The sequence below is a fragment of the Diabrotica undecimpunctata genome, chromosome 2 (assembly GCF_040954645.1).
Source record: "Diabrotica undecimpunctata isolate CICGRU chromosome 2, icDiaUnde3, whole genome shotgun sequence".
Classification (NCBI taxonomy): domain Eukaryota; kingdom Metazoa; phylum Arthropoda; class Insecta; order Coleoptera; family Chrysomelidae; genus Diabrotica; species Diabrotica undecimpunctata.
This window is the reverse complement of record NC_092804.1, coordinates 146,167,138-146,192,692: the sequence shown is the minus strand read 5'-3', so window position 1 is coordinate 146,192,692 and position 25,555 is coordinate 146,167,138. Positions and strand designations below refer to the sequence as shown.

The window sequence follows — 25,555 nt, the reverse complement described above, 5'->3', positions numbered from 1 at the left end:
ACATATCATCTGGTCCTGGGGTTTTGTTACTTTTTAATAGTTTGATAGCGTGTACAATTTTAGCTTTCAAAATACTTGGGCCATACAAATGGTCTCCCAGTTGTGGTGGTTTTTGTGTTCTGTCATCAATGAACAAATTGGCTGTGTACATTTTCCAAGTATTAAGTATATCGCTAGGGTCCGTTATTAATTCATTTTGGTCATTATGTATACCAGTGACTTGTTTTTTCTTGAAGACACCAGCAATTTCCTTAATTTTCTTGTGAAGATTGAAGCTGTCGCCGAGTTTATATAGGCTTTCAGCCTCGGCGCAAAGTGTAGTCATCCAGATCTCCTTCGCCGCTATAATTTCTTTACGAATTTGACTGTGTATATTTCGGTACCCTACTTCGTCCTGCCTGATCTTACACTGCCTGCGTTGTTCCATCATCTCTAATATTTCTTCTGTCATCCACTCATTCTTGGTAGTCGTTTTACTCTCGAGTAGAAAAGTGTTGTTCAACTCATCAAATGATTCTTTTATGGTGGTCCATGACCAAATTCTAAATATTCTAAATTCTAAAAATGCTTTATAATTTTGGAGAAGACGTGGAACTTTTGCAGGGCGTCTTGGCTTTAAGTTTGCTTCTTTTAATCTTCGTCTAACTGTTTTTGAACTCACATTAACTTGTGACATGAACTAATAAATGTCTGACATTTATTAGTTCATTTCTGTCAATGATCGATTTCTTGTAGAATTAAGAACCAAAAAATGGTCATCAATTACGGTTGTGCACCTTGGGCGTCCTTGACCAGACCTTCGTACAAAATTGCCTGTCTCATGGTACCTTTTTAAAATATTTGAAACTATAGATTTACTACTCCTGAGACTCCGTGCGATATTTTTTGTTTACAAACGGACGCAAATACGCTACCTCGTACAAAATTACAATCTGTGCTGCTTGGGCTTCATCGCAGTGTTGAATTGGTGGCATATTTGTTTTAAACTTACTTGAATCAAAACAATATTTAATTAAACTTAATAGATTAAACTAGAAATAACCGAATTACTATGGTTTTTCATTTACGTGAAGAAGGTTTTTTATAATAAAATGTACGAATGACACTAAACGTTGAATAAACGTCAAAAAGTTTCAAACCAATTGAGTACATCAGCCTACTATATGAGTAAAATCAGTAATCTAAAATTATTTTGAAATAATAGTAACTACAAAAAAAGAATTAAAAAATTTCAAAATATTCGATATTCGTGTCCATGAGTTTATTAAGTAAGAAAAGGAGACTACCAAAGGGTACTATACAGTATCTTCATTATTGATCGACGTATAGTGACATACGAGATATTATAGGGCACTATGAATACAAATAGATATAAGATAAGATACATTTTGATTTATTGACTTAAAGAAGGGCCTCAGGCTGAGTACAAAATAAACAACTGATCGAATCCTAACATGCGACATAGCAAATGTAAGGGGAGGATATAAAAAATATATTTAGATAGAAAAACAAATAGAGACTACCAAAAGGACACTAAACATAATCTTCGTTATTGATCAATATAGCGACATACGACATATCACATAATACTATGGATGATAACAGACCTATTTGCTTTATATATATATATATATATATATATATATATACATATATATATACATATATATATATATATATATATAGATCTAGCGGTTAATGTGGGCCCCGTACTAAAACGGTATTATACTAACTCCAGGAGAATATACACCGTGTATATTATTATCTGGGTAGCGCTTTATGTAGACTCCGACCATCACGTAGGATTAAATGAACTCCGTAATAGGGTAAAACACTTTTGGGATCCGTATGTATTCTTCCCCGTACACAACTAAACTCCTCCGATGTTGCCAATAATTTGATTAGTCGTAGATTTTTAAATTTTACAGCAGGTACATTTTGGAACTTGAAATTTATTTAAATATCAATCAATTTAGTCATCCCGAAATTTCACAAATACTTGGTTAATGTAGTTAAATATTTTATGGTGGTAATTTATATTACTTGCTTTAATTATTTTTAAACTTAAGTTAGTGTCTGTTATAAGCTTGGAAAAGGCAATTTTTATGTATTAGTATTTTTTTAATGCATTGACACTGAAAAATTTATTATATAAATGTACGTTCCGATGTTTCGATTGCTACGTTTTATAATGTACAATATTTGTTTCATAAAGTAGTAAAATTTAAATTATAATAATTTGTAAATCAATCTTAAAATTATAATTTTTTACTGTCTAATTTCAATATTTCAATTTTTAAATGTAGGGAATTCAATATCTTACTATAATACTTTAGTATGTAACTTGTAACAGATACTAAAATAATAAGGAGGCATAACACCTAATTTCGTTTTTAACTATAAATGTATCGTATAACGTAACGTAGCAATCAGTAGTGAGTCATTACTCAGATAAAATATTTCGGTGACTTTATGGTAATTTGATTATAGCCAACATATCTATTACAATTATTACATATATGTTCGGTTGTTTTAAAAAATACCTTGTCGCTTGTAAATTTTGTATCTTTCGTTATCAGGCATACGAGTATTTTATTTTTAATTTAGAAGTAAATGTATATATAATATTCTTTTTTCTGTCACTTATTTTAAATATGGTTCACTTATATTCTTCTTGCTTATTTATTTTTATTCGTAATACTTATAACGTAAGTAATAACGTACCCGTTGTTGCAAAAAGCAACAACGGGTACGAAAGATATCAGGTATCAGGGGTGGTATTTGTCAATCTAAATGCCGCCTACGACACATTAAATTAGAGGACATTTCTCCAAAAACTGTATGACAAACTGTAAACATCGTTTTATTCGCGTATATCTACAGAACAGAAGATTTTTCGTATCATTCAATGGTAATGTTACGTAAAAATATGAGTCATAGTTTTAACCTTTAAAACATGTTTTTATTCTAATCTGTTGTAGAGTTTACGAGAGGCCTCGATTTACCTGAGCGACCTTCCAGAACCAATGCGAGGGAAATCCAGTTCGCCTTTACCGTTTCGCCATCGAAGGTTTTGGATTTTTCGAGATAACGGCACTGGTATATAATAACGGAACTTTATTTGGAAGAGACAGTTAATTCGGACGACGCGCTCGCGATAAAATGTTACGTTCGCTTTTTAATAAATTATGTATGTTTAGTGAAAATAAATAAATATCAGTCATTGTGCTTTTTAATGAATTAAGATAAGAACAAGACATTATAAATTAAAGACTTAACAATTAATAAATTTCACAACAAATGGTGTCAGAGTGAGATCGAACATAAATTAGACTTATAATAATAATACAAGTGAATATAAAATAAATTGTGAAAATGGCTACGATTTATGAGCTGACAGTGACTAATTTAAGACGACATCTTGAAGACAGAGAATTAGCTTCTACCGGAAAAAAGGCTGAGTTAGTCCAACGACTAAAGAACGCTTTGCTAGAAGAAGGACTAGATCCAGAGACTTATATATTTGAAGATGCTGTCCTCTCGTCGATTTCGAAAGTTTCTTCTGATGTAGCCAAAGTTTCTGGTGATGTAGCCAAAGTTTCCGGCGATATCGCTTCGTTGGAAGACAAAGTTTCTAACGAGATTTCTTCGCTGGAAAGCAAAGTCTCTGCTAACATCTCTTCGGAAATCTCTAAAGTCACTTCTGAGATGTCTGCCCTCGACGATAGAATATCTTCGTTAAAAAATCAAGTTGCTGCCGATATGTTGGCCTTCGAAGAAAAGATGAAAGAAATGGAAAGGAAGATGGAGGAAACAGGGACAGCAGAGAGAGGTAACAATCCGATTACAGTGGAGATAAAAGAAGACGAGACGAAATGTAAGTTGGAGACACGGCCGAAATTTGAAGGAAGTGGAGGTTCTATTCATGTTAAAGTCCCAACTTTCGACGGAAAATCATCATGGAACAACTACATGAAACAGTTCGAATCAGCCGCAAGAGCAAATGGATGGTCTGAAAAAGAAAAGGCGGTAAACCTGACTATCGCTCTTCGAGGAGATGCCTTAGATGTGCTTCAGACCATAGCCGTAGAGGAGACCGATGATTTCGAACAACTGAAGAAGAGGTTAAATATGCGATATGGCCACGAACATTTGGAGCATGTATATCAGTCACAGCTTAAAAATCGTAGACAGAAGAAAGATGAGGCTCTTCAAGAATATGAGGTAGATATTGCCAGATTAGTACGATATGCTTATCCAACAGCTCCCGAAGACATGATGGAAAAATTGGCCGTTCAAACGTTTATTGATGGTCTTCGTGATCATGAAATGCAGAGAACACTACGATTAGCTCGTCACAAGACGCTGGTTGATGTCTTATCCGCCGCCCTCGAATACGAGTCAGCTACGCAGGCCTCTGGCGGGTACAGTAAAGTTAGGACTGTAAAAGAGGAAGGAGATGAAGATAAACTTGACCAGCTCTTTAATTTGATAAAAAGCATGACATGCAAGAAAACGAAGACCATAAAATCAAGAAACTCACCATCGGAAAAACCAGAACGAGTCGGCTTTAGGGGAGCAGCTTCGACCCGGAACTTTTCCAAAGACCCTCTTATACTAATAGCTTCTTTGAAATGTCGTGAAGATAGTGTATATGTAGACGGAGAAATAAATGGTAAAAGACATACGTTGTTGGTGGATACCGGAGCGACCAGAACCATTATACGCCCGACAGTTATAAACAGCCGAAAGAAACTGTTACCAACGAGGTTACGACTTCGGACCGCTACAGGTGAAAATGCCAACATTCATGGAGAAATCCAGGTACAATTGGGAATTGGGGCAGAAAAGTTTGTCCATACTGTTATAGTTGCTGACATCGAAGAGGATGTTATATTAGGAATGGACGTAATGAATATGCATGGATTCCAATTGGATTTTAAGAATAAGGTAATCAAAGTTGGCAACGAGGAGGTATTTCTCCATCCACATAATGACAACACTGTGCAAGCAGCCATTACAGAAGATACAGTCGTGCCTGCGAGAAGCGAAACGATCATAGTAGCGCGACTACAGGGAATTGTAGACGAAGGGAGACCTGTTATGATGGAGCCTTGGAACCACGACGATGAGGTTGGCCGTGGAATCATAATTGGAAAGGAATTGGTGACTTCGGCTAAAGAAATTCCTGTGAGACTTATCAATGTCAACGACTACCCAGTGACCATAAAGAAAGAGACAAAAGTAGGAACTTGTGTACCTGTGACATCCATAATCCGTCAGGCGACAACATCTGATAATTCCAACGACAAATTCGACCAAATGGTTGCAGTTGCAGGACAGTCTCTAAATCAGATGGAGAAAAGGAAATTAAGGGAATTTCTTCGGCAGTATCGTGATATTTTCGTACCGAAAGGAGGGAAGACGGGAAGAACTACCGTTGTTAAGCATAAAATTGATACTGGTAATGCTAAGCCAATTCGTCAAACAGCTCGACGATTACCACAGGCGAAAAGAGAGGAAGCTGAAACGATTGTTCAGGAAATGAAGAAAGACGGGGTGATAGAACCTTCTACGAGCCCATGGGTCTCTCCGGTGGTCCTGGTTAAGAAGAAAGACGGAACGACGAGGTTCTGTGTGGATTACCGTTTGCTGAACAACGTTACCAAGAAAGATAGTTATCCTCTGCCTCGGATCGATGACACATTGGACACATTGGCTGGAAGTAAATTGTTTTCTACTTTGGATTTGAAGTCTGGATACTGGCAGGTAGAAATGGACCCAGTCGATAAAGAAAAGACAGCCTTCACCACAGGATCTGGATTGTGGCAATTCAACGTTATGCCATTTGGACTTTGTAATGCTCCTGCGACATTTGAGAGGCTTATGGAAAATGTGTTGAGAGGGTTATCTTGGAAAACATGCCTGGTTTATTTAGATGACATAATCGTCTTGGGGGAGACATTCGAAGACCATTTGAGGAATTTAGAAAACGTTTTTAATCGACTTAAAGCTGCCCAATTGATGTTAAACCCCAAGAAGTGCCAGCTATTTCAAGGTAAAGTCAATTATCTGGGTCATATAGTCAGTAAAGAAGGAGTGGCCGTGGATAAGGGAAAAATCGATTCCATTAAGGAATGGCCAAAACCAACTGACAAACATCAAGTGAGAAGTTTTCTTGGACTATGTACTTACTACCGGAGGTTTATTAAGAAGTTTGCAGATATCGCTAAGCCATTAACGCGACTTACGGAGGAAGCAAGAGATTACCGCTGGGATACAGACTGCCAAAATGCCTTTGAGACCTTGAAAAAGCATTTAATAACAGCACCAATTTTAGGGTATCCACTGCCAGAAGGAGAGTTCATCTTAGATACAGATGCAAGTAATGTGGGAATTGGAGGAGTGCTGTCTCAGATTCAAGGAGGACAGGAACGAGTCCTCGGATATTTTAGTAAAGTTCTTTCAAAACCTGAGCGGAATTATTGCGTCACGAGAAGAGAACTTCTGGCAGTAGTGAAATCAGTAGAGCACTTCTATCAATACCTCTATGGAAGGAAGTTTTTAATCCGAACCGACCATGCCGCCCTTAAGTGGTTGATGCAGTTTAAGAATCCAGAGGGTCAGATAGCCAGGTGGATCGAACGACTCCAAGAATACGATTTTAAGATTGAGCACCGAGCCGGAGTTAGCCACAGAAACGCTGATTCTCTTTCCAGACGGCCATGCCCAGCAGAGTGTCCCCACTGCAACAAAACGGAATCCAAGGAAGCAGCAGTGCTAAGAACGACGATTGTCAACGACGACTGGACGCCTACTAAGATAAGGGAAGAACAAGAGAGAGATCCAGTTATACAGAAAATCCGAAAATGGAAAGAGGAAAACCGTCGACCACCTTGGCAGGAAATATCAAACCTATGCTCAGTAGTTAAGACGTATTGGGCCCAGTGGGACTCATTTATCATCGAAGATGGCTTGCTTAAACGAGTCCTGGAAAATGATGACGGTTCAGAGAAGAGAAGACAGTTGGTGATCCCAAAGAGCAGAATAGCCGAAGTACTTCGTCAGTTACACGACAGTCCATCGGGAGGGCATTTTGGTGTAAGGAAAACCCTTCAGCGAATTCGGGAACGGTTTTATTGGATGAACAGTTCCGACGACGTAAAAGACTGGTGTAAGAAATGTACTATTTGTGCTACGAGTAACGGGCCTCACCGAAAAAGGAGAGCTCCTATGAGACAATATAATGTTGGAAGCCCGTTTGAAAGAATAGCTTTGGACATTGCAGGGCCATTTCCAGAAAGTGAAAATGGGGGCAAGTACATGTTGGTAGTAATGGATTACTTCACTAAGTGGGTCGAGATTTACGCACTTCCAGACCAGAAGGCCGCCACCGTTGCAGATAAGTTGATCCAAGAATATATCAGCCGATTTGGAGTGCCTTTGGAGATCCATAGTGACCAAGGCAGGAACTTCGAAAGTGATCTATTCCAAGGAATATGTAATAGACTAGGCATGAAGAAAACAAGAACTACCGCGTATCATCCGCAATCGGATGGTATGGTAGAACGAATGAATAGGACAGTTGGCAAGTATTTGACAAAGATGGTGTCCGATCATCAGCGAGACTGGGACCAATACCTTCCGTTCTTCACAATGGCCTACAGATCTGCTGTTAACGAATCAACGGGCCAGACACCAGCCAGAGTCCTATTCGGACGCGAAATGCGACTACCTTGTGATCTAGAATTTGGGTGTCGACCTGGAGAAGATGTAGCAGGTGAAGATTATGTGATCGAATTACGAAGAAGAATGGACGATGTACATGAGTTGGTCCGTTCCCACCTTCAGATCGCTAGCGACCGAATGAAGAAACGGTACGATACACAAGCCGAAAAGGGTTGCTTTAAGAAGAACGACAAAGTATGGCTGTATAATCCCAAGAAGCGAAAAGGTTGTTCTCCCAAATTGCAGCAGTTTTGGGAAGGTCCATACCTCATCATGGAGAAGATCAACGATGTCATCTACCGAATAAGCAAGATTCCGAGGGGAAAGCCGATGATAGTACACCATAACCGGTTGGCATCTTTCGAAGGTGACCACGACGTAGATGAAGAAGTGGAAGTAAACCAAGTCCAAGATGTGTTTGACCTCACGTTTGAGGAATTCATGGGTGCCTATGGAGGTACCGGTAAAGCGAGACATGGTGTTACCACTGAAGAAAAGCAAGATCTACTCGAGCTCCCCGATGACTACTCGCTGGCCCTTACCATCCCGGCCAGTATCAAAGACGCACCAGGGTTGGCATCCGTCTTTCGAAGGAAGTTTGGTCGAGTTGCAGAACTTCAATGCCAAGTGCCAGCTCCCGGTAAAACCTTGAAACTCCAAGATGCATCACGTTACCTTTTCTACCTGGTAACAAAAGACACTGCCCGTGACCAACCTACCTACCGAGATGTATGGGAAGCCTTACTTCAATTGAGAGGGCACGTACTAGAGTCCGACGTGCAAAAGTTAGCCATGCCAAAGTTGGAGTGCCGCCAATTAGATTGGAGAGTTATCCGAAATATGGTGGAGGAGATCTTTAAAGACACCGAAGTCCAGGTGTTAGTCTGTTGCAATCCGCATAGTTACTGGTGCGGAGAGAAAACCGTCCCTTGTCATTTTTATACAACTGGAAGTTGTAAAAGAGGGTCCAGTTGCCGATACCAGCATACCGTTCCAGTTCTAGTCCCAACAAGGTTCCAGGAGGAACCATCTTTTGAGAGGGGGGCAATGTTACGTAAAAATATGAGTCATAGTTTTAACCTTTAAAACATGTTTTTATTCTAATCTGTTGTAGAGTTTACGAGAGGCCTCGATTTACCTGAGCGACCTTCCAGAACCAATGCGAGGGAAATCCAGTTCGCCTTTACCGTTTCGCCATCGAAGGTTTTGGATTTTTCGAGATAACGGCACTGGTATATAATAACGGAACTTTATTTGGAAGAGACAGTTAATTCGGACGACGCGCTCGCGATAAAATGTTACGTTCGCTTTTTAATAAATTATGTATGTTTAGTGAAAATAAATAAATATCAGTCATTGTGCTTTTTAATGAATTAAGATAAGAACAAGACATTATAAATTAAAGACTTAACAATTAATAAATTTCACAACAGTAATATGGAGAACGCAGACAAACGGTCTCGCTTGGGGTAGCGTAATGGCACCTACACTGTATTACATTTACACAAATGATCAACAGATACCAGTAGATACTAGGATTTTCATGTAGACCATACATTGCACAACCAAAAACTTTTGTTGCTGGAGTGGAAAAAAATCTAGTAGATGCCTTAAATATAATAAAAATGAACTACGATTTAATTTTAAGCCAAACCCCGAAAATCTTAGGAACGCTCCTTCAATTTTCCCAATACAGGCGCTTTCACAAAACTGAACATCCAATAGTGTGATGAAATCCTTGAACTCTGAATTTCCTATAAATACCTTGTAGATAGTTTATATCGTACGTTGTCAATCACAGAATCTTGTTTAAAACTAAAAGGCAAACTAAGGACCAGAAATAGTATGCTCCGCAAGCTTGTCAGCTAAAAATGGGGCGCACATCCTTTCACCCTTAAAACGTAAATGCTTGCACTTTTCTTCTTGCTTAACTGTCTTTTTCCTTTTATTCCGATATACTCTGTACGAGTACTAGAAACCAATTCGTTATGGATTTTTGCTTAGTTGAGGAGATATGTTGTGGAATGCAATTTTTAGATTCCCCATGTCTCTAATAACAAACAGTTTTATCAACGTCTGTTTTTCCTTGCAATTCTTAGAAGGCACAGATTAAAGCAAAATACTGAATTTGGTTTCAAAAATTAGTTTACGTTTTTTAACCAAGTTTGACATCTTGGCGTCTATGCATGTGTCTGATCTACCTTAAGCGATTTATTTTCCTAAACAATATATTTATAAGAGCTTTCTTTATTTAGTATGTGTTCTTATTCTATACGGATTTGTAGCAATATGATAATGAGGTTAAAAAAGTTTTCTTATTATTTTTCTTTCAAATATTCGGAGTTCTTCCTTATTTGTTTTAGTCATTATCCATGATTCGCATTCATGTATTAAAACAGGTCTTAAGTGAATTATGCTCTGTATTGAATTGCTTTCTTCTGTTGATTCGCTTGTATTTGGTTTTTATTTTGTTGATTTTAAGTAAAACATTTTTCGTGCTCTCTTCACTTTGTTGAAGATGTCGTTTGCGGAGAGAGTTTCTTATAAGATCAATATTATTAGCAGATGCTAGGACTGCTTTGTACCTTGAGCCATTAATGAATTGCATTTTAAATAGACGTTATTTCTATTTTAGTAAGCTGTTCATTAAATTTTTGAATATTTGAATCGAGAATCTGTATTTTATTCAACTGTTTTATAACACAGAGTTTCTTGGCGACTATCTTCATCTCTGTTTTTTTTTGTTTAGCGTATCATTATTTTTCTTCCTATGCCGTCCCCATTAACGGAGGTTGGCGACCACATTTCTAAAAGTATCTCTGTCTTTTGCAACGTGGAATAATTCGTCTACAGTCATGTTTGTCCAGTCACGAATATTTCGCAGCCATGACTTCCTCTTTCTACCTATTCCCTTTTTGCCATCGACTCTACCCTGCATGATGGCCTGCAGAAGACTTTATATTCCTTAGTATGTGTTCCAGGTATATCTAAAATTCAAAGGCTTGAAGCTTCCTAACTATTTGCGCTTTTACTGTCCATATTTCTACTCCGTACAATAGTTGAGACCAGACGTAACATTCAACAAACCTCAGTCTCAGCGCAGTATTAAGATTTTTGTCACAGAACAATTGCTTGAATTTTAAGAACGCTGCCCTTGCCATTTAGTCTTAGTCTGAATCTAATTCTTTGTTGATGTAAGCTCCCAGATATTTATTATTAAATTAGGGTATATATTCAGGTAGCTAACTGATGTAAATATAACCCACATAACACTTTTAAATCCAGAAGTCTAATACAAATCCCTAAAATCAGGATATATAAAACAGTGATTAAACCAGTGCTATTGACTGAAAATGCGACGAGAACGCTGACAAAACAATGTAAGTAAAACTTAGGTATTAATTAGATCAGGATTACTAGAAAAGCCATCAGATCTATTTTCCAACTTACAAAGGTCCGAATACTAACCAATACCGAACCGGAACTAATGCCAATGTCTAACAGATATATAAAGATAGCAACGTCATACAAGAGACTAAATCTCAACGCCAAAGTTACGCTGGCTACATCCAAAGGCTTTCTAATAACTGCATTGCCAAGTTAAACTGGGAGAATGCCCCGAGAGAAAAAATGCCCTTAGGACGTCCACGAATCAACAGGGGAGGTAACATATGGTCAGATTTAGGAATAATGGGACTACCTACCGCCCCATCATATTTATCAACACATGCCTGTACAACCAACTGCTATCCAACCTACAATCAATACTTATCTGTTGGGAACTATCAAATCCATTACATGTAGTCAAACAAAGTAGGCTTAAAAAAAGTTATCTTAGGAAAGGCACTACAGAAATATTGATATATATTTTTAAAACGTTATTTACGTGGCTAAGTTTTCAATAGGAATGAGGAGACAAAAAGCAGAAAATCCAATAGAACCTTGTTGCGTTCTGACTATACTATGACGATAACCTTTACAATATAAACAATACTTGGGGCAACTGTTTGTCTCAATTTTGTCATTCAGAATAATTATGTATGTATTTTTTAATTTGCTAATTTCCATAGATTCTAATTTCCATAGAATCTAAATATATCTTAAGGCCTTTATTTTAAATATACTTTTTTAGTAATGAAAATACGTAGATAGAACCTGGAATATACATTTAACCTTTAATCTCTGGGATAAATCCATCTCCTAAACAATGGCGCCGATATATTTAGTTAAAATTCTGTGCACTTTATTTTAACCGTTTATGTCCTTATCATTCATATATCAGTTGTGACCGATATTACAAATTCATTTACTTTTCACAAAGAGACTCCATATTAACTATACTTATTACTATACAAATCTGATTCGAAGTATCGTCTAAAAGTAACAGTGTGTAAAATTATTTTTAATGAAACGTTAATTAGCCATTTCTTATGGGGTTCAAAAGAAAAGCCTTTACGAAAATTTGAGTACAAATAAGACCACCGTAATCAGTTGTACCCTGGGTAATGAATAATTAATTAATCGGCTAATCAGAATCACCCGGTCAATATGATTTTTGTCAAATCGGTCCTTTTTAGGATCAATTATTCTAATAATGTCTATAAATATTAAGGGCATATCTAGAGATAAAGACACTTTACTTTACTTAACCTTATCAGACATATGCGCTTAGCACAAATGTGACGTATTTCTAGTGCAGAAAATACATAGAGGGCAAAAAATAGTGTATTTGGTATTAAGCTGATCGCTGAAAATCACATAATAAATGTAAAAGTGCTATCTCTGCCGGCAAAGAAGCAAAGAAAAACTTAAAATGAGAGAGGACAAAACCAGTCAGCTGAAGGAACCGTTTAACGATGTTGAGCTTGGATCCACTATCTACGTATATAATGAAGAATAGTACGGCACTGACTGAAGATCTGAGCACAAAGCTTATTATAAAATTTGGACCAAAAATACAACAGTTACTGATATCCAAAGTCTTCAGACAAACAAAGCAAAGACAAAGTTGTTGCCTTGCTTAAACCTGGCAAAAACTCCAACGACCACAAAAGCTATCGGTCAATATATTTATTTTGTCAGCTTTACAAAATACTGCTCAAGAGGTAAAACAGAAGAAAAACTCAAATTAAAAGACAAAAGTTGCTATAGACAGGAAAGATCATGTACGTCACCAATACTAAATCTTGCCCAACACAGCAAAGATGGGTACAAAAGATATTAGGTATGAGGAGTGGTATTTATCAATATAAGCAGCAATTTGCAGTTTTCATTCAACATCTAAGTTACGTTATGCCCTACTCTACGTCCTCTCTCTTGTATGTTAAAGAAATTTATTTAGTCATCTGGGAAAAATTTCTCAAACGATATTAATATTAAAAGGGACTTTAAAGAGCCAAAGCACGCTAAACCGTAAGGCGACTAAACCACACAAAATGGTTATTTGAGAAAAATTATAGCTCGTTCCAGAAAGAATTGTAAATATAACATTAATGTAGATTAAGAAGAAACGCTGAAGAAAAAAACAGTAGCGGTTAGCCTAAATAAAGAAAGACAAAAAGATGTAATTTAATGTTTTGAAAAAATCTGATCCGAAGACTATATGAAAAACATTTCATAGTATAGACATCGAGCGCGGCGATGCCTTTGCCGTCTGGCGGCCTATATCGGAAACTTTTACTACCATTTGACTATTTGTGTACGATTTTGTGTATGGTTAAGTGGCACACCACGAAAAGTGTTTTTATTTTCTCTTTTGTTCAACAATTAAAATGTATTACTATACTTCTAGATGTTCCAATACAATAAAGGATAATAAACATAAAGCACAGGCTACAAAATTTTATTATTTTCTATGTGCTAGTTATTATAAACACATAAGCTATACTACAATTAAAAACTATGACCACTAGGAAAAAATACGGTAGACTATAAATTCATTTGTGCTTTAGCACTATAGTAAGAACAAGATAAAAATCTAAATTCCTACATAATTATATTAACGAGAAGTTAAAAAAACTTTTGTTCGTTATCAGTAATAGAAAGCGCATTTCAGAATATATTATGAAAAATGTTGTTGATATTACAATATCAGATGATAGGAATACAAAAATAAAAAACAACTTACCTTTTCAAAACAACAATCAATCACTTCATTTTATCACGAAAAATTTAAAAATTCCAATGTAATTGAACCCATTTTGTGAGCTATAGTTAGATTGATACTTATGTGGCAATTAGCTGTAAAGTCATTAGTCGTTTTCGCCGTATCATATTTTCCTGATATTTTTTGTAGGCAAGCGGTTTAGTTTGTGTAATATAATATCCCCAATTCGTCTCATAATATTTAGTTTTCAAAACAGATGTTACGCTAATTTGTTTAAATTTTTTAAAGCACTTTGCAGTACATTTGAAAATAAGTCGACAGTTTTCCTTGAAATCTCTGAGATTACTCCTTGTTAAATTAATTAGTTTCTTAGGTAAGCCTAGTTCTGCAATGGTATTTCATAGTTTTATTCTTATGATTATATCATGTGTTTGTTTAAAATCTATAAATAACTAGTTTAATGTTTTTTTTGTATTACCAACAATTCTCATTAACTGCCTAATAGTAAATAATTGATCAACAATTTATTAGTTTTTCTAATTCTACACTAATAGCCTCCTATTTGATAGTTCACCTATTCACTCAATCGTTCCAGGTGTATTAGAAAAAATACTGTATATCCTAATAATTAACAGATATATAGCTTATATATATATATCTTATATCGCAATAGTTTGTGCAGTACATTTTATTATCCCTTTTGTGTTTGGTATGCTTTTCAGGCCAAAAGGTAAATCTACCTAGGCCAAATCCTGAGACTTGACAAAGAGAACCAAAGTGCGGAAATTACTAGAAGAGCAAGACTAGCATGGGCAGGATTTGGAAAACTTAGTTGGATGCTTAAGAACCGCAAAATACCCCAATACTTGAGGAGCAAAGTGCTCAACCAATACATCCTTCCTATCATGACATATGGAATGCAAACCTAGACCCTAACCAAGGCAAACATGAATAAACTAGCCACAACAGAAAGAACAATGGAAAGAGCAATGTTAGGTATACGACTGTCAGATAAAAAGAGAAACCACTGGGTAAGATCCAAAACAAAAGTCGAGAACATAGCAACAAAAATTGCCAAACTTAAATGGAGCTTCGCGGGCCAGACTGCTAGACAAAAAGAACAACGTTGGAATACTACAATACAGCATTGGAGACCTTACGAAAGTAAACGACCAAGAGGAAGACCACAGATGAGATAGGTTGATGATATTAAAAGAATAGCCGGAACAAATTGGAAATATGTTGCTCAGGATAGAGACCGATGGAAGGAGTTGGGAGAGGCCTATGTCCAAACGTGGACGACACAAGGCTAAGAAGAAGAAGATGCTTTTCAGCAAGTTGGTACTTGCTCTTACTTCTAAATTGACAGAGCAGCTGTTTAACTGCCTGTACTGAACTTTCTTCTTCATTTTGCAAATATATATATGAAAACTAATAAAACTCTGGCTTACCGTTGATTAAAATATTGGATACCCTATACTATTGAATCAACGGAAATACTAAGATCACACGGGGAGAATATTATGGGTTATTAGTGGTTTCGTAATAATTTACACTGAAATTACTAACAAGAGAGTGCTCTCACTTCCACATGTTCAAATTGATATATAGTACCAACATATGCTAGTTATATACCATCAGTACTAATAAAATGGAAACTATCAAATTAATGTCAATTTTATTGAATAATCAAATCAATCGAAAATATATACCAAAACAACACAATAAAAGTAAAAGAAGAAGAAGAACTAACCGACCCTATTGAAGCTGGCAATGAGATAAGACAGGGAGATTCCCTGAGTCCGCTATTGTTCAACCAAATTATGGATGAAATAATAAAAAAGTAAGAAATAAAAGAGGATACCAAATGGGAGAAAAACAAATTAAAATAATCTGCTATGCAGACGACGCAATACTATTCTTTCAAAGTGAAGATGATTTACAACGTATGCTACACCAATTTCATATAACCGCCAGAAAATTTAACATGTTAATTTCTCCAAAAAAAAAGACAACATGCATGGTTATAACAGCAAGTTTACTAAGATCTTAATTGGAGCTGGAAGGTCAGCTAATAGAACAAGTGATGGAGTTTAAATATCTAGGTATCACATAATCTAGCTACGGAAAGCTCGAAACTGATGTGGAAGATCCACTGAATAGAGCAAACAGAGACGCGGGCTGCCTAAATGAAAAATATGAAGAAATAAAAATATCGGGAAAGAAACCAAAGGCAGAATTTACAAAACAGTTATCAGACCAACAATGACATACGCAGCAGAAACAAGACCTGACACAGGTCATAGAACACATAGAAGCAGCAGAGATAAAACACAAAAATTGATGGTAAGACACCATGGGACAGAGCTAGAAGTACAGATATACGACGTAGATGCAAGGTGGAGAACATCAAGAACTGGTTAAGAAATAGAAGAGTAGAATGAAACGATCATATAAGTCGAATGACAACAAATAGAGTATTAGAGACGGCAAGAGAAGGTTACCCAATAGGAAGACGATCAGTAGGAAGACCACGAAAACCATGGAACGGCAACTTACTGGAGGCACATTGAAAAACAGACAGAGTCATGTCTATATAAAAAGAAGAAGAAGAAGAAGAAGAAGAAAAAGATACACAGGATAAACATTAAAATAGCTGCAAGAAAGAGAAAATGAATCAGTCATATTATTGTAGAATAGCAGAGGACAGAGTGTTTAGAGAAAATAATGAATCAGTCATATTAATGTAGAATAGCAGAGGAGAGAGTATTTGTCATAGCCTTGGACAAGTGCCCAATTGAAAAAAGAACACAGGTCGTTCAAACAAGACGGAACTCTAGAAAGGAAATAGAATAGATTTAAAAAAATAATAAAAGCATAAACATGTCTTTTCCTACTCTTTTAATATTGAAAATACGCAAATAGAACCTTGAATTAAAATGTAACCTTTGATATCTGTGATAAACCCATCACCTGAACAATGGCGCCGATGTATAGAGTTGAAGTTTTTTACACTTATTTTAACTGTTTATTTTTTTATTATCTATATACCTATGAGTTGCGAACCATATCACAAACTTATTTATTTTCCACAAAGAGGCTCTTTAATACCTTAAATTATTACTATACAAATCTAATTCGAAATATCGTCAAAAAGTAATACACGGCATGTAAAATTTAAATTTTGAATAAAAAGTAAAACATTAGGCATTACTTATGGGGTTGAAAGAACGAGCCTTTACGAAAATTTAAGTACTAAGAAGACCACCACAATCGGGCATATCCAGGGTAATGATTAATTAATTAATCGGCTAATTCTTCAGTCACCCCTTTAATATGATTTTTGTCAAATTGGTCCTTTAATTTAAATTGCTAGTTGAAGCTAAATATTGCCAGCTTCAATAGGGTCGGTTAGTTCTTCTTCTACTTTTACTTTTATTGTGTTGTTTTGGTATATATTTTCGATTGTTTTGATTATTCAAAGAAATTGACATTAATTTGATAGTTTCTATTTTATTAGTACTGATGGTATATAACTAGCATCTGTTGGTACTATATATCAATTTGGACATGTGGAAGTGAGAGCACTCTCTTGTTAGTAATTTCAGTGTAAATTATGACGAAACCAGAAATAACCCATAATATTCTCCCCGTGTGATCTTAGTATTTCCGTTGATTCAATAGTATAGGGTATCCAATATTTTAATCAACGGCATGCCAGAGTTTTATTAGTTTTCATATATATATTTGCAAAATAAAGAAGAAAGTTCAGTACAGGCAGTTAAACAGCTGATCTGTCAATTTAGAAGTAAGAGCAAGTACCAACTTGCTAAAAAGCATCTTCTTCTTCTTCTTAGCCTTGTGTCGTTCACGTTTGGACATAGGCCTCTCTTAACTCCTTCCATCGGTCTCTATCCTGAGCAACATATTTCCAATTTGTTCCAGCTATTCTTTTAATATCATCAACCCATCTCATCTGTGGTCTTCCTCTTGGTCGTTTACTTTCGTAAGGTCTCCAATGTTGTATTGTAGTATTCCAACGTTGGTCTTTTTGTCTAGCAGTCTGACCCCGCGAAGCTCCATTTAAGTTTGGCAATTTAAATCCAGAAGTGTAATTCGAATCTCTAAAATCAGGATATTTTATATAAAATAGTGATCAAACCAGTGCTAATGTGTGGATACGTGACGAGAACGTATTAATTAGACCAGGATTGCTGGAAAAGCCAGCAGAGGTATTTTCCGACTTACAAGGTCAAACACATATATAAAGATAGCAACGTCGTACAAGAAACTAAATCTCAATGCTAAAGTTGCGCTGGCTTTATCCAAAGACTCTATAATTACTGCATTGCCAAGTTAAATTGGGAGGATGCCCCAAAAGAAAAAATGCCCTTAGGACTTCCACAAATGAAGGGGGAGGTAACATACGGTTAGATTTAGGAATAACGGGACTAACACCTGCTATCCTTCCTAAAATCAATACTTATCTGTTGTGGACTATCAAATCAATTGCATGTAATCAAACGAACTAGGCTTAAATAATTATCCTAGAAAAGGCACTTCAGAAATATTGACATAACTTTTATAAACGGAATTTACGTGGCTTTATTTTCAATAGGAATGAGGAGAAAAAAAAACAAGAAAAGGCAATAGAATCTTGTTGCGTTCGGACTATATGATGACGATGATCTTTATATAAGGTATAGGGAGAAAGAGAGAATAATGTTTATGTTCAATTTAGAACTCGCTGATTTTCACCCTTTTGAATTGGGTATGTATATGTATTACCATAGAAAATAAAAGCAAGAAAACTATAATTATGAAACGAAAAGAGTACGAAATGAAAAGATTATATAAATCCCTTATATTTACACAGACTGCTTTACAAAGGGTGAACGAATGAGCATAAAAACACAGCTGTTTTAAAAACTTAATATTATTAGACGAATTTAGAATCAATTTCACTCAAAATATGATATGCTAAAATATGATACGACAGGAAAAAAGGCAATGACTTTTACAGCTGATAGCTTATGAATATTGTCTCGTACTGTTATATAGCAATTTGTTGTCACATTTTAACCTGTTTATTTTCTTATTATCCATATATGTGTTGTAAACCGATATTACAAGCTCATTTCACAAAGAGACTATATATTAAGTACAGTTATTACTAAACAAATCTGACTCGAAATATCGTCTAAAAGTAACAGTATGTAAAATTTAAATTTTTATTGAAAAGTAAAAGATTAGTCATTTTATGAAGTTCATCGTGGAAGCCTTCACGAAATTTGAAGTAACAATAAGACCACCGCAATCGAGCGTACTCTGGGTAATGAATAATTGTTAAATCGGTTAATTCTTCAATCACCCGTTCAATATGATTTTTATCAATTCGGTCCTTTTTAGGACCAACTATTCTAATTATGTCTATAAATATTAAGGACATATCTATAGATAAAGACACTCTACTTTACTTAAGTGACGTATTTCTACTGCAGGAAGCAAATAGAGGGCTAAACCTAGGGTATTTGGTATTAAGCTGATCGCTGAAAATAACGAAATAAACATAATAAATGCCGGCAAAGAAAAACATAAAATGAGAGAGGACAAACAAGTCAGCTGAGGAAACCTTTCAACGATGTTGAATTTGGATCCACTATCCACGTATATTATGAACAATATTACGGCTCCTGACTGAGGATCTAAGCACAAAACTAATTATAAAATTTGGACAAAAAAATACAACAATGGCTAATATAAAAAGTGTGTAGACAAGCAAAGCAAAGACAAAGTTGTGGCCTTGCTTAAACCTGACAAAAACCCCAATGACCACAAAAGCTATCGGCCAATATATCTATTTATTTTTTCAGCTATACAAAATACTTCTGCATATGATCCTTAATATAAACCGATATTAGAAGAAAAACTTCAATTAAAAGATAAAAGTGGCAATATATGACAGGATAGATCATGTTCGTTACACATACTAAATCTTGCCCAACACAGCAAAGACCGCTGTATTATCCGCGTATGCCTACACAACAGAAGATTTTCCGTATCACTCAATGATAAGAATAGAAGATGAAGATGGAGAACGTAGTAGAACGGTCTTCCTTGGGGTACCGTAATGGCACCTACACTGTATAATATTTACACAACCCATACCAGTAAATACTAGGACTTTTATTTTGTAGACGATACATCTATTGTTGCACAACCAAAAAATTTTGTTGCTGAAGTGGAGAAAAATCTAAATATCATATCTTAAACACAATAAAAATAGATTATAAATTAATTTTAAGCCAAACCCTGGAAAAAGTCAGGCGGGCTCCTTCAATGTCCCTAACAGAGACGCTTTCACAAATATGAACATATACCTGAACCAATAGTGTCATGAAATCCTTAAACACACTTTGTAATTCACAGAACTTTGTTTAAAACTAAATGGAAAACTAGAACTAGAAAAATAATATTCTTCGCGAACTTGTCAGCTAAAAATGGGAAGCACATCCTTCCACTCTTAAAACGTAGACGCTTAAACTCTATGCTTCTGCTGCCGAATATACCTTGCTTGTATGGGTGATATCAATACATACTTAACACGTAGATTTAGCTATAAATTAGTCAGCCAAATTCAGCGGATATTAAGACTCACATCCATACATAAGCTCTACAATATCGTAGTTATCAATCCACATAATATCCGAAGATAAGTAGCTAGAGAACAAAAGAAACAAAGTCTAGATTCGTAACATCCACTCCACGAATAACAACCCATTTTATGACTAGAATCGAGGAATAACTAGCTAGACCAACACATCTGCAAGACATACAAAAAAAAAATAAGCTGCTTCTCGCCATCTGAACTCTCGAAAGGAACTTCCTTATGGTAGTTATCTTCCTTAAATCTGCAATGAGGACTCTTGCCTTCAAACACCGGTTAACCTGTGTGAATCTGGGGTGATACAAGATTCATTACACTTTCTTAGTTGACTTTGCCATTCCAATCGCTCTTTTCTGAAGGGACAAGGTTTATTTATTTGAACTAAACATGTAAAGTACAGTCAGTAAGCTATTACTTATATTGATCATTGCAAATTTGACACTAACTACACTTATATTGACTACATATTACCCCTAAATAGGAGATAAAACATTCAGTATGTAATATGGGTGTAAGTATGTAATATGGGTGAAGTGGTATAATTGTTGTTAGATAAATTAAGCATTCTTCTTTTTTTTGTGCACTACTATCTGTAGTACACAGATAAAACAAGAAATAAAATAATAAAAAATCTGTATAAAAGATATCATAAAACAATGGATAAAATAAAAGAAGTTCTTATCTATCGAATTCTTAAATAAAACGTATGAAGACATACTCACGTTAACAAAATACATTAGGAAATTTCCGCATGTGAAAAAAATCCAATTTGGTAACAAAATCCTTTTGTATCTATAAAGCTATTTTTAGAAAAGCACGTACCTACCAAAAACAGGTAGTTAATAGTATTCATATCTGTTACACAATGTAATGCGTTTGAATGATAACAAAAATAAGGAGTCCATATAAACCGTTCAGACTATACGCGAGAAGTATACAGCTTAATGGCAGAGTTGCCAAACTATCAGAGCTTACTTAAACCGATATACCTATGGTTCCAATATACAATGAAAAAGATCTGAACGACCCCTATAAGATATACACGTGAACTAAGCAATATACATTCATGATACAGGGGTACTTAAGGGCTCCACAAAATTTTTAAAAATTATGAAACTATACATGTTGACGAATCGACAGAGCCAATATTATGGAATGGTCAAGTGAGCTCCGTATATCGGTGTCGACTTGACCACGGAGCTCACTTGAACCTGAATTTTAACATGGGCGGAGTCCACTTTATGCCGTAGATATATATATATATATATATATATATATATATATATATATATATATATATATATATATATAAAGCTTAAGGTAAATATGACGTAAAATTGATGTATTGACCTAAGGAAGGCTTCTGACTGATTACAAAATAAACAACTAGCCTAATACTAACATATGACATAAGTACGACACATTAAATCAAACGACGTAAGACATATAGTACATATGATGTATATAGCGTGCCATCAATATATAGATATATATATATATATATATATATATATATATATATATATATATATATATATATATACAGGGTGTAGTAAAAAAACACAAATGAGGAGCACCAGATCATACTTTATATTTACTTGGATTATATGCAAAAAGTTTATTGCAATTTAATAGGTTTCGCCTAATAATTTTGTTATCATTTTTTTTAAATCGAAATTATTTAAAATCTCGCACAACAAAAACTAAACCATATAAAAATTTGCCAGTTTTTGACACATAAAAAGTTACTCTGCATATCCAACGATATTTTGTAAGCAAGAACTGTAGAAGAAAGAGCGAATCGACAACAAAAATATAAAACAATAAATAAAGCAGTTAAAAGAAATGCAAGAAAAAACAAAAGAAGGTGGGCTGAAGAACTGCCGCAACTGGCTGAAATAGTTGCACAACACAACATAACTAGAGAACTATACGAAATTACTAGACGACTAACAAAAAATGGAACCAACTGTTTAAACAATGTAAGATCCAAGACAGGCGAATTATTTACTACAACAAATGACCAAGTAGAGAGATAGAAGGAGCATGGAAGGAGTTTTTCGTGTTTTTTGGTGTTTTTCGTGATTTTCAGCATTTTTCGCGATCTTCGTGTTTTTCGGTGTTTCGTGATTTTCAGCATTTTTCTCGATTTTCGAGTTTTTCGGTGTTAATCGTGATTTTCAGAATTTTTTGCGATTTTCATGTTTTACGTGTTTTTCACCATTTTTCGTAATTTTTGAGTGTTTTTCATTTTTTATGTTTTTCGTGATTTTCAGCATTTTTCGCGATTTTCGAGGTTTTCGATGTTTTTCATAATTTTGAGCATTTTTCGGGATTTTCGAGTTTTACTGTGTTTTTCACGATTTATGGCGTTTTGCTTGATTTAAAGCATTTTTGTTTTTTGGCTAACTTCTATATAATTTAATTTTTGTTGTGCGAGATTTTAAAGAATTTCAATTTAAAACAAAATTTAGATTGTAAAATTATTCTTTAAAATCTATTGAATTAATTTTAATGATATTTGTTGAGCTGTTTAACTATATTATAGAGATTTTTTGAACGAATTATGAAGGTGTTAACTCCAATCTAAGTTATATTAATTTTGCATCAAGAGTAATAAATTAAATCATTTTAAGCCTATCGTATTCTACAGAAAATTTAATTAACGCTATTTTATTTTTTTACGATTTTTCTCCCAAATAAATAGTTTTAACGTTATGAGCAAATAATAAGTAGAAAAAACCTCAATGTTTTTAATCATTTTTTTATTAATATTCTCGACCTATTTGAGAGGCAAGTCAATTATTATTACTGAAGTTATCAAACAATTTTTTCTACAAAAATTAGAATGCCACCTCTCACATCCACCTCAAAAGAGATCCGCCCAGGTCTAACATGTATTTTTCACAAAAATTAGTTCCATAGCTGTAATTTATTAAATAACGTTTTTCTAATTACTATAACCTTTTGTAGCTATTGCTCTCCTACTCTCATCGACAAAATTATCTTGGAAAAAAAACAACTATGTTTTTTTTTTTCATTTCTGTCACTAACCTATTCTTTACATATAACGTTTTTTCGACCACTCCTTTAAATAACTGTTTTTTAATGAAAATTATAAATGTTTGCAACAACTTACCGCTGTCTTTACAAAAAAATGTTAGTCCTTTCCAATAATAGGTAAAGCTGGTGGTCCACTTAATTTCCACGATAAAAAATAAATTTTTCTGTTTGAATAAAAATAAAATAAAATCAGAAAAAATAAGATAGTAACCCCCCTTTTCTAATATGTATTTTTCACAAAAATGAGTTCCATATCTGTAATTTATTAAATAACGTTTTTCAAATTACTATAACCTTTTGTAGCTATTGCTCTCCTACTCTCATCGACAAAATTATCTTGGAAAAAAAACAACTATGTTTTTTTTTTCATTTCTGTCACTAACCTATTCTTTACATATAACGTTTTTTCGACCACTCCTTTAAATAACTGTTTTTTAATGAAAACTATAAATGTTTGCAACAACTTACCGCTGTCTTTACAAAAAAATGTTAGTCCATTTCCAATAATAGGTAAAGCTGGTGGTCCACTTAATTTCCACGATAAAAAGTAAATTTTTCTGTTTGAATAAAAATAAAATAAAACCAGAAAAAATAAGATAGTAACCAGTAAAATCATTTTAACCACAAACTCATTCAACTCAAGTTAAATGGATACTAATAAAAATAAATACCAGCAGAAACTACTACGACCATTACAACATGCATTATTTTACTCTATAAAAGGCAGTAGTATCATTACACGAATCTAGGTGACAAGAAATCATGTAAATGGAAGGCCATGACCTACGTATTTGAGCAATTTGTTCTGAAATCTTCCAGAACAGTATATAAAATTACATTTACTGTTTTGTTATCAAATAACTTAATTTATGCATTTATCAAGTATCATAATTTATAGACCAATCAACATATAAATATAGTTGAACATACTGACTTTTACAAAAAATAAATATTTAATAACTACTAATGCTGTAAACCGCAATAAAAATGTTTAAATAAAGATGAACTAGAGGAAATTAAATAAAAATAATAAGAAAGTAATAAGATATACATTAAGTACAAATACTTAAATATGACTAGACAATTGTTTTCCGGTATTTGTAGATGCTATATTTTAAAAGCCTTTGGTTTTGTTTCGCTGGAAAGGCCAAAGCCACCAGGTAGTTATTGTATAAGAGTATAAGATGTATAAGCTATTTAGAAAGTATAAGATAAAACCGCTATCATTTTCAAAGAAAGTTGTTAAGAAGCGATGCTTGGGTTTTTTTGATGTAAAATAAGAGGAGGGATATATGAATTTTCTGATTGGTTAGCGAGTTTGGAATGGGGATGAAAAAGAGTTAATGTTTGAAAGTTTGGAGTCGAAAAGATTATTATGTGATTGTCATCCGAACAGAAGCAGTTGACGTTTTGAGTAGTCAGTTAAGAAGCAAGTGCCAGTGGTTTTAGAAGTGGGTGACTGAAAGGTGCAACCAGAGATAGGTCAACATTGAGAAGTCGAATACCTCCTTGATTCTATAAAGTCCAAGTGAGCAAGTCACAAGAACTATAACTATTAAAAGTATTTGCAACACCAAGTAAAAAAAATACTTGGGTCTCAGGAGATTTTTAGTATATGAAAGAGAGGAGAGAATTTTGGAGTTTGTTTAACGAGTACTGGTAAAAGAGGCCTGCTCGTGTTTTGGAGAAAGAGTTGCTGGTATGCTGATAGTTTAATACTTAGAACGGAGAAGGCTTTGATTGAACATAATCAACAAGGGGGAGCTATTTTGGTCGAAAGGAGACATCGTCGTGTGTGAATTAAAAGGTCAGTCAATAATTTTTGTGTGACAGAAATTTTTTGTATTTTTCAAATAAAAGACTCTATACCATCAGAAGATAAAAAATTATCGCTATTTTAAAATACCATAAATTTTATAAAAGCTTTTTTTACATCATAGGATAATTATTAATATTGCTTAATAAATTTAATAAGTTTCTTTTTATAATAT

At 34.5% G+C, this 25,555-nt stretch overlaps 1 protein-coding gene across 2 annotated transcripts in view; it reads right to left on the bottom strand.

The window, feature by feature from the left end:
- LOC140435021 (cytochrome P450 4V2-like) overlaps positions 1-24,307 on the bottom strand; it is a 56,512-nt gene extending 32,205 nt beyond the window's left edge. Inside the window, exon 1 of one of the 2 annotated variants that reach the window (XM_072523682.1) lies at positions 24,033-24,307. In XM_072523682.1, the coding sequence (XP_072379783.1) occupies positions 24,033-24,180 (148 nt within the window). In that variant the 5' untranslated portion in view covers positions 24,181-24,307. Of the gene's footprint in view, positions 1-13,855; positions 13,966-24,032 lie in introns of those variants that run through there. The other variant, XM_072523683.1, reaches the window with a different exon arrangement.
- Between the last annotated feature and the right edge of the window lie 1,248 nt (positions 24,308-25,555).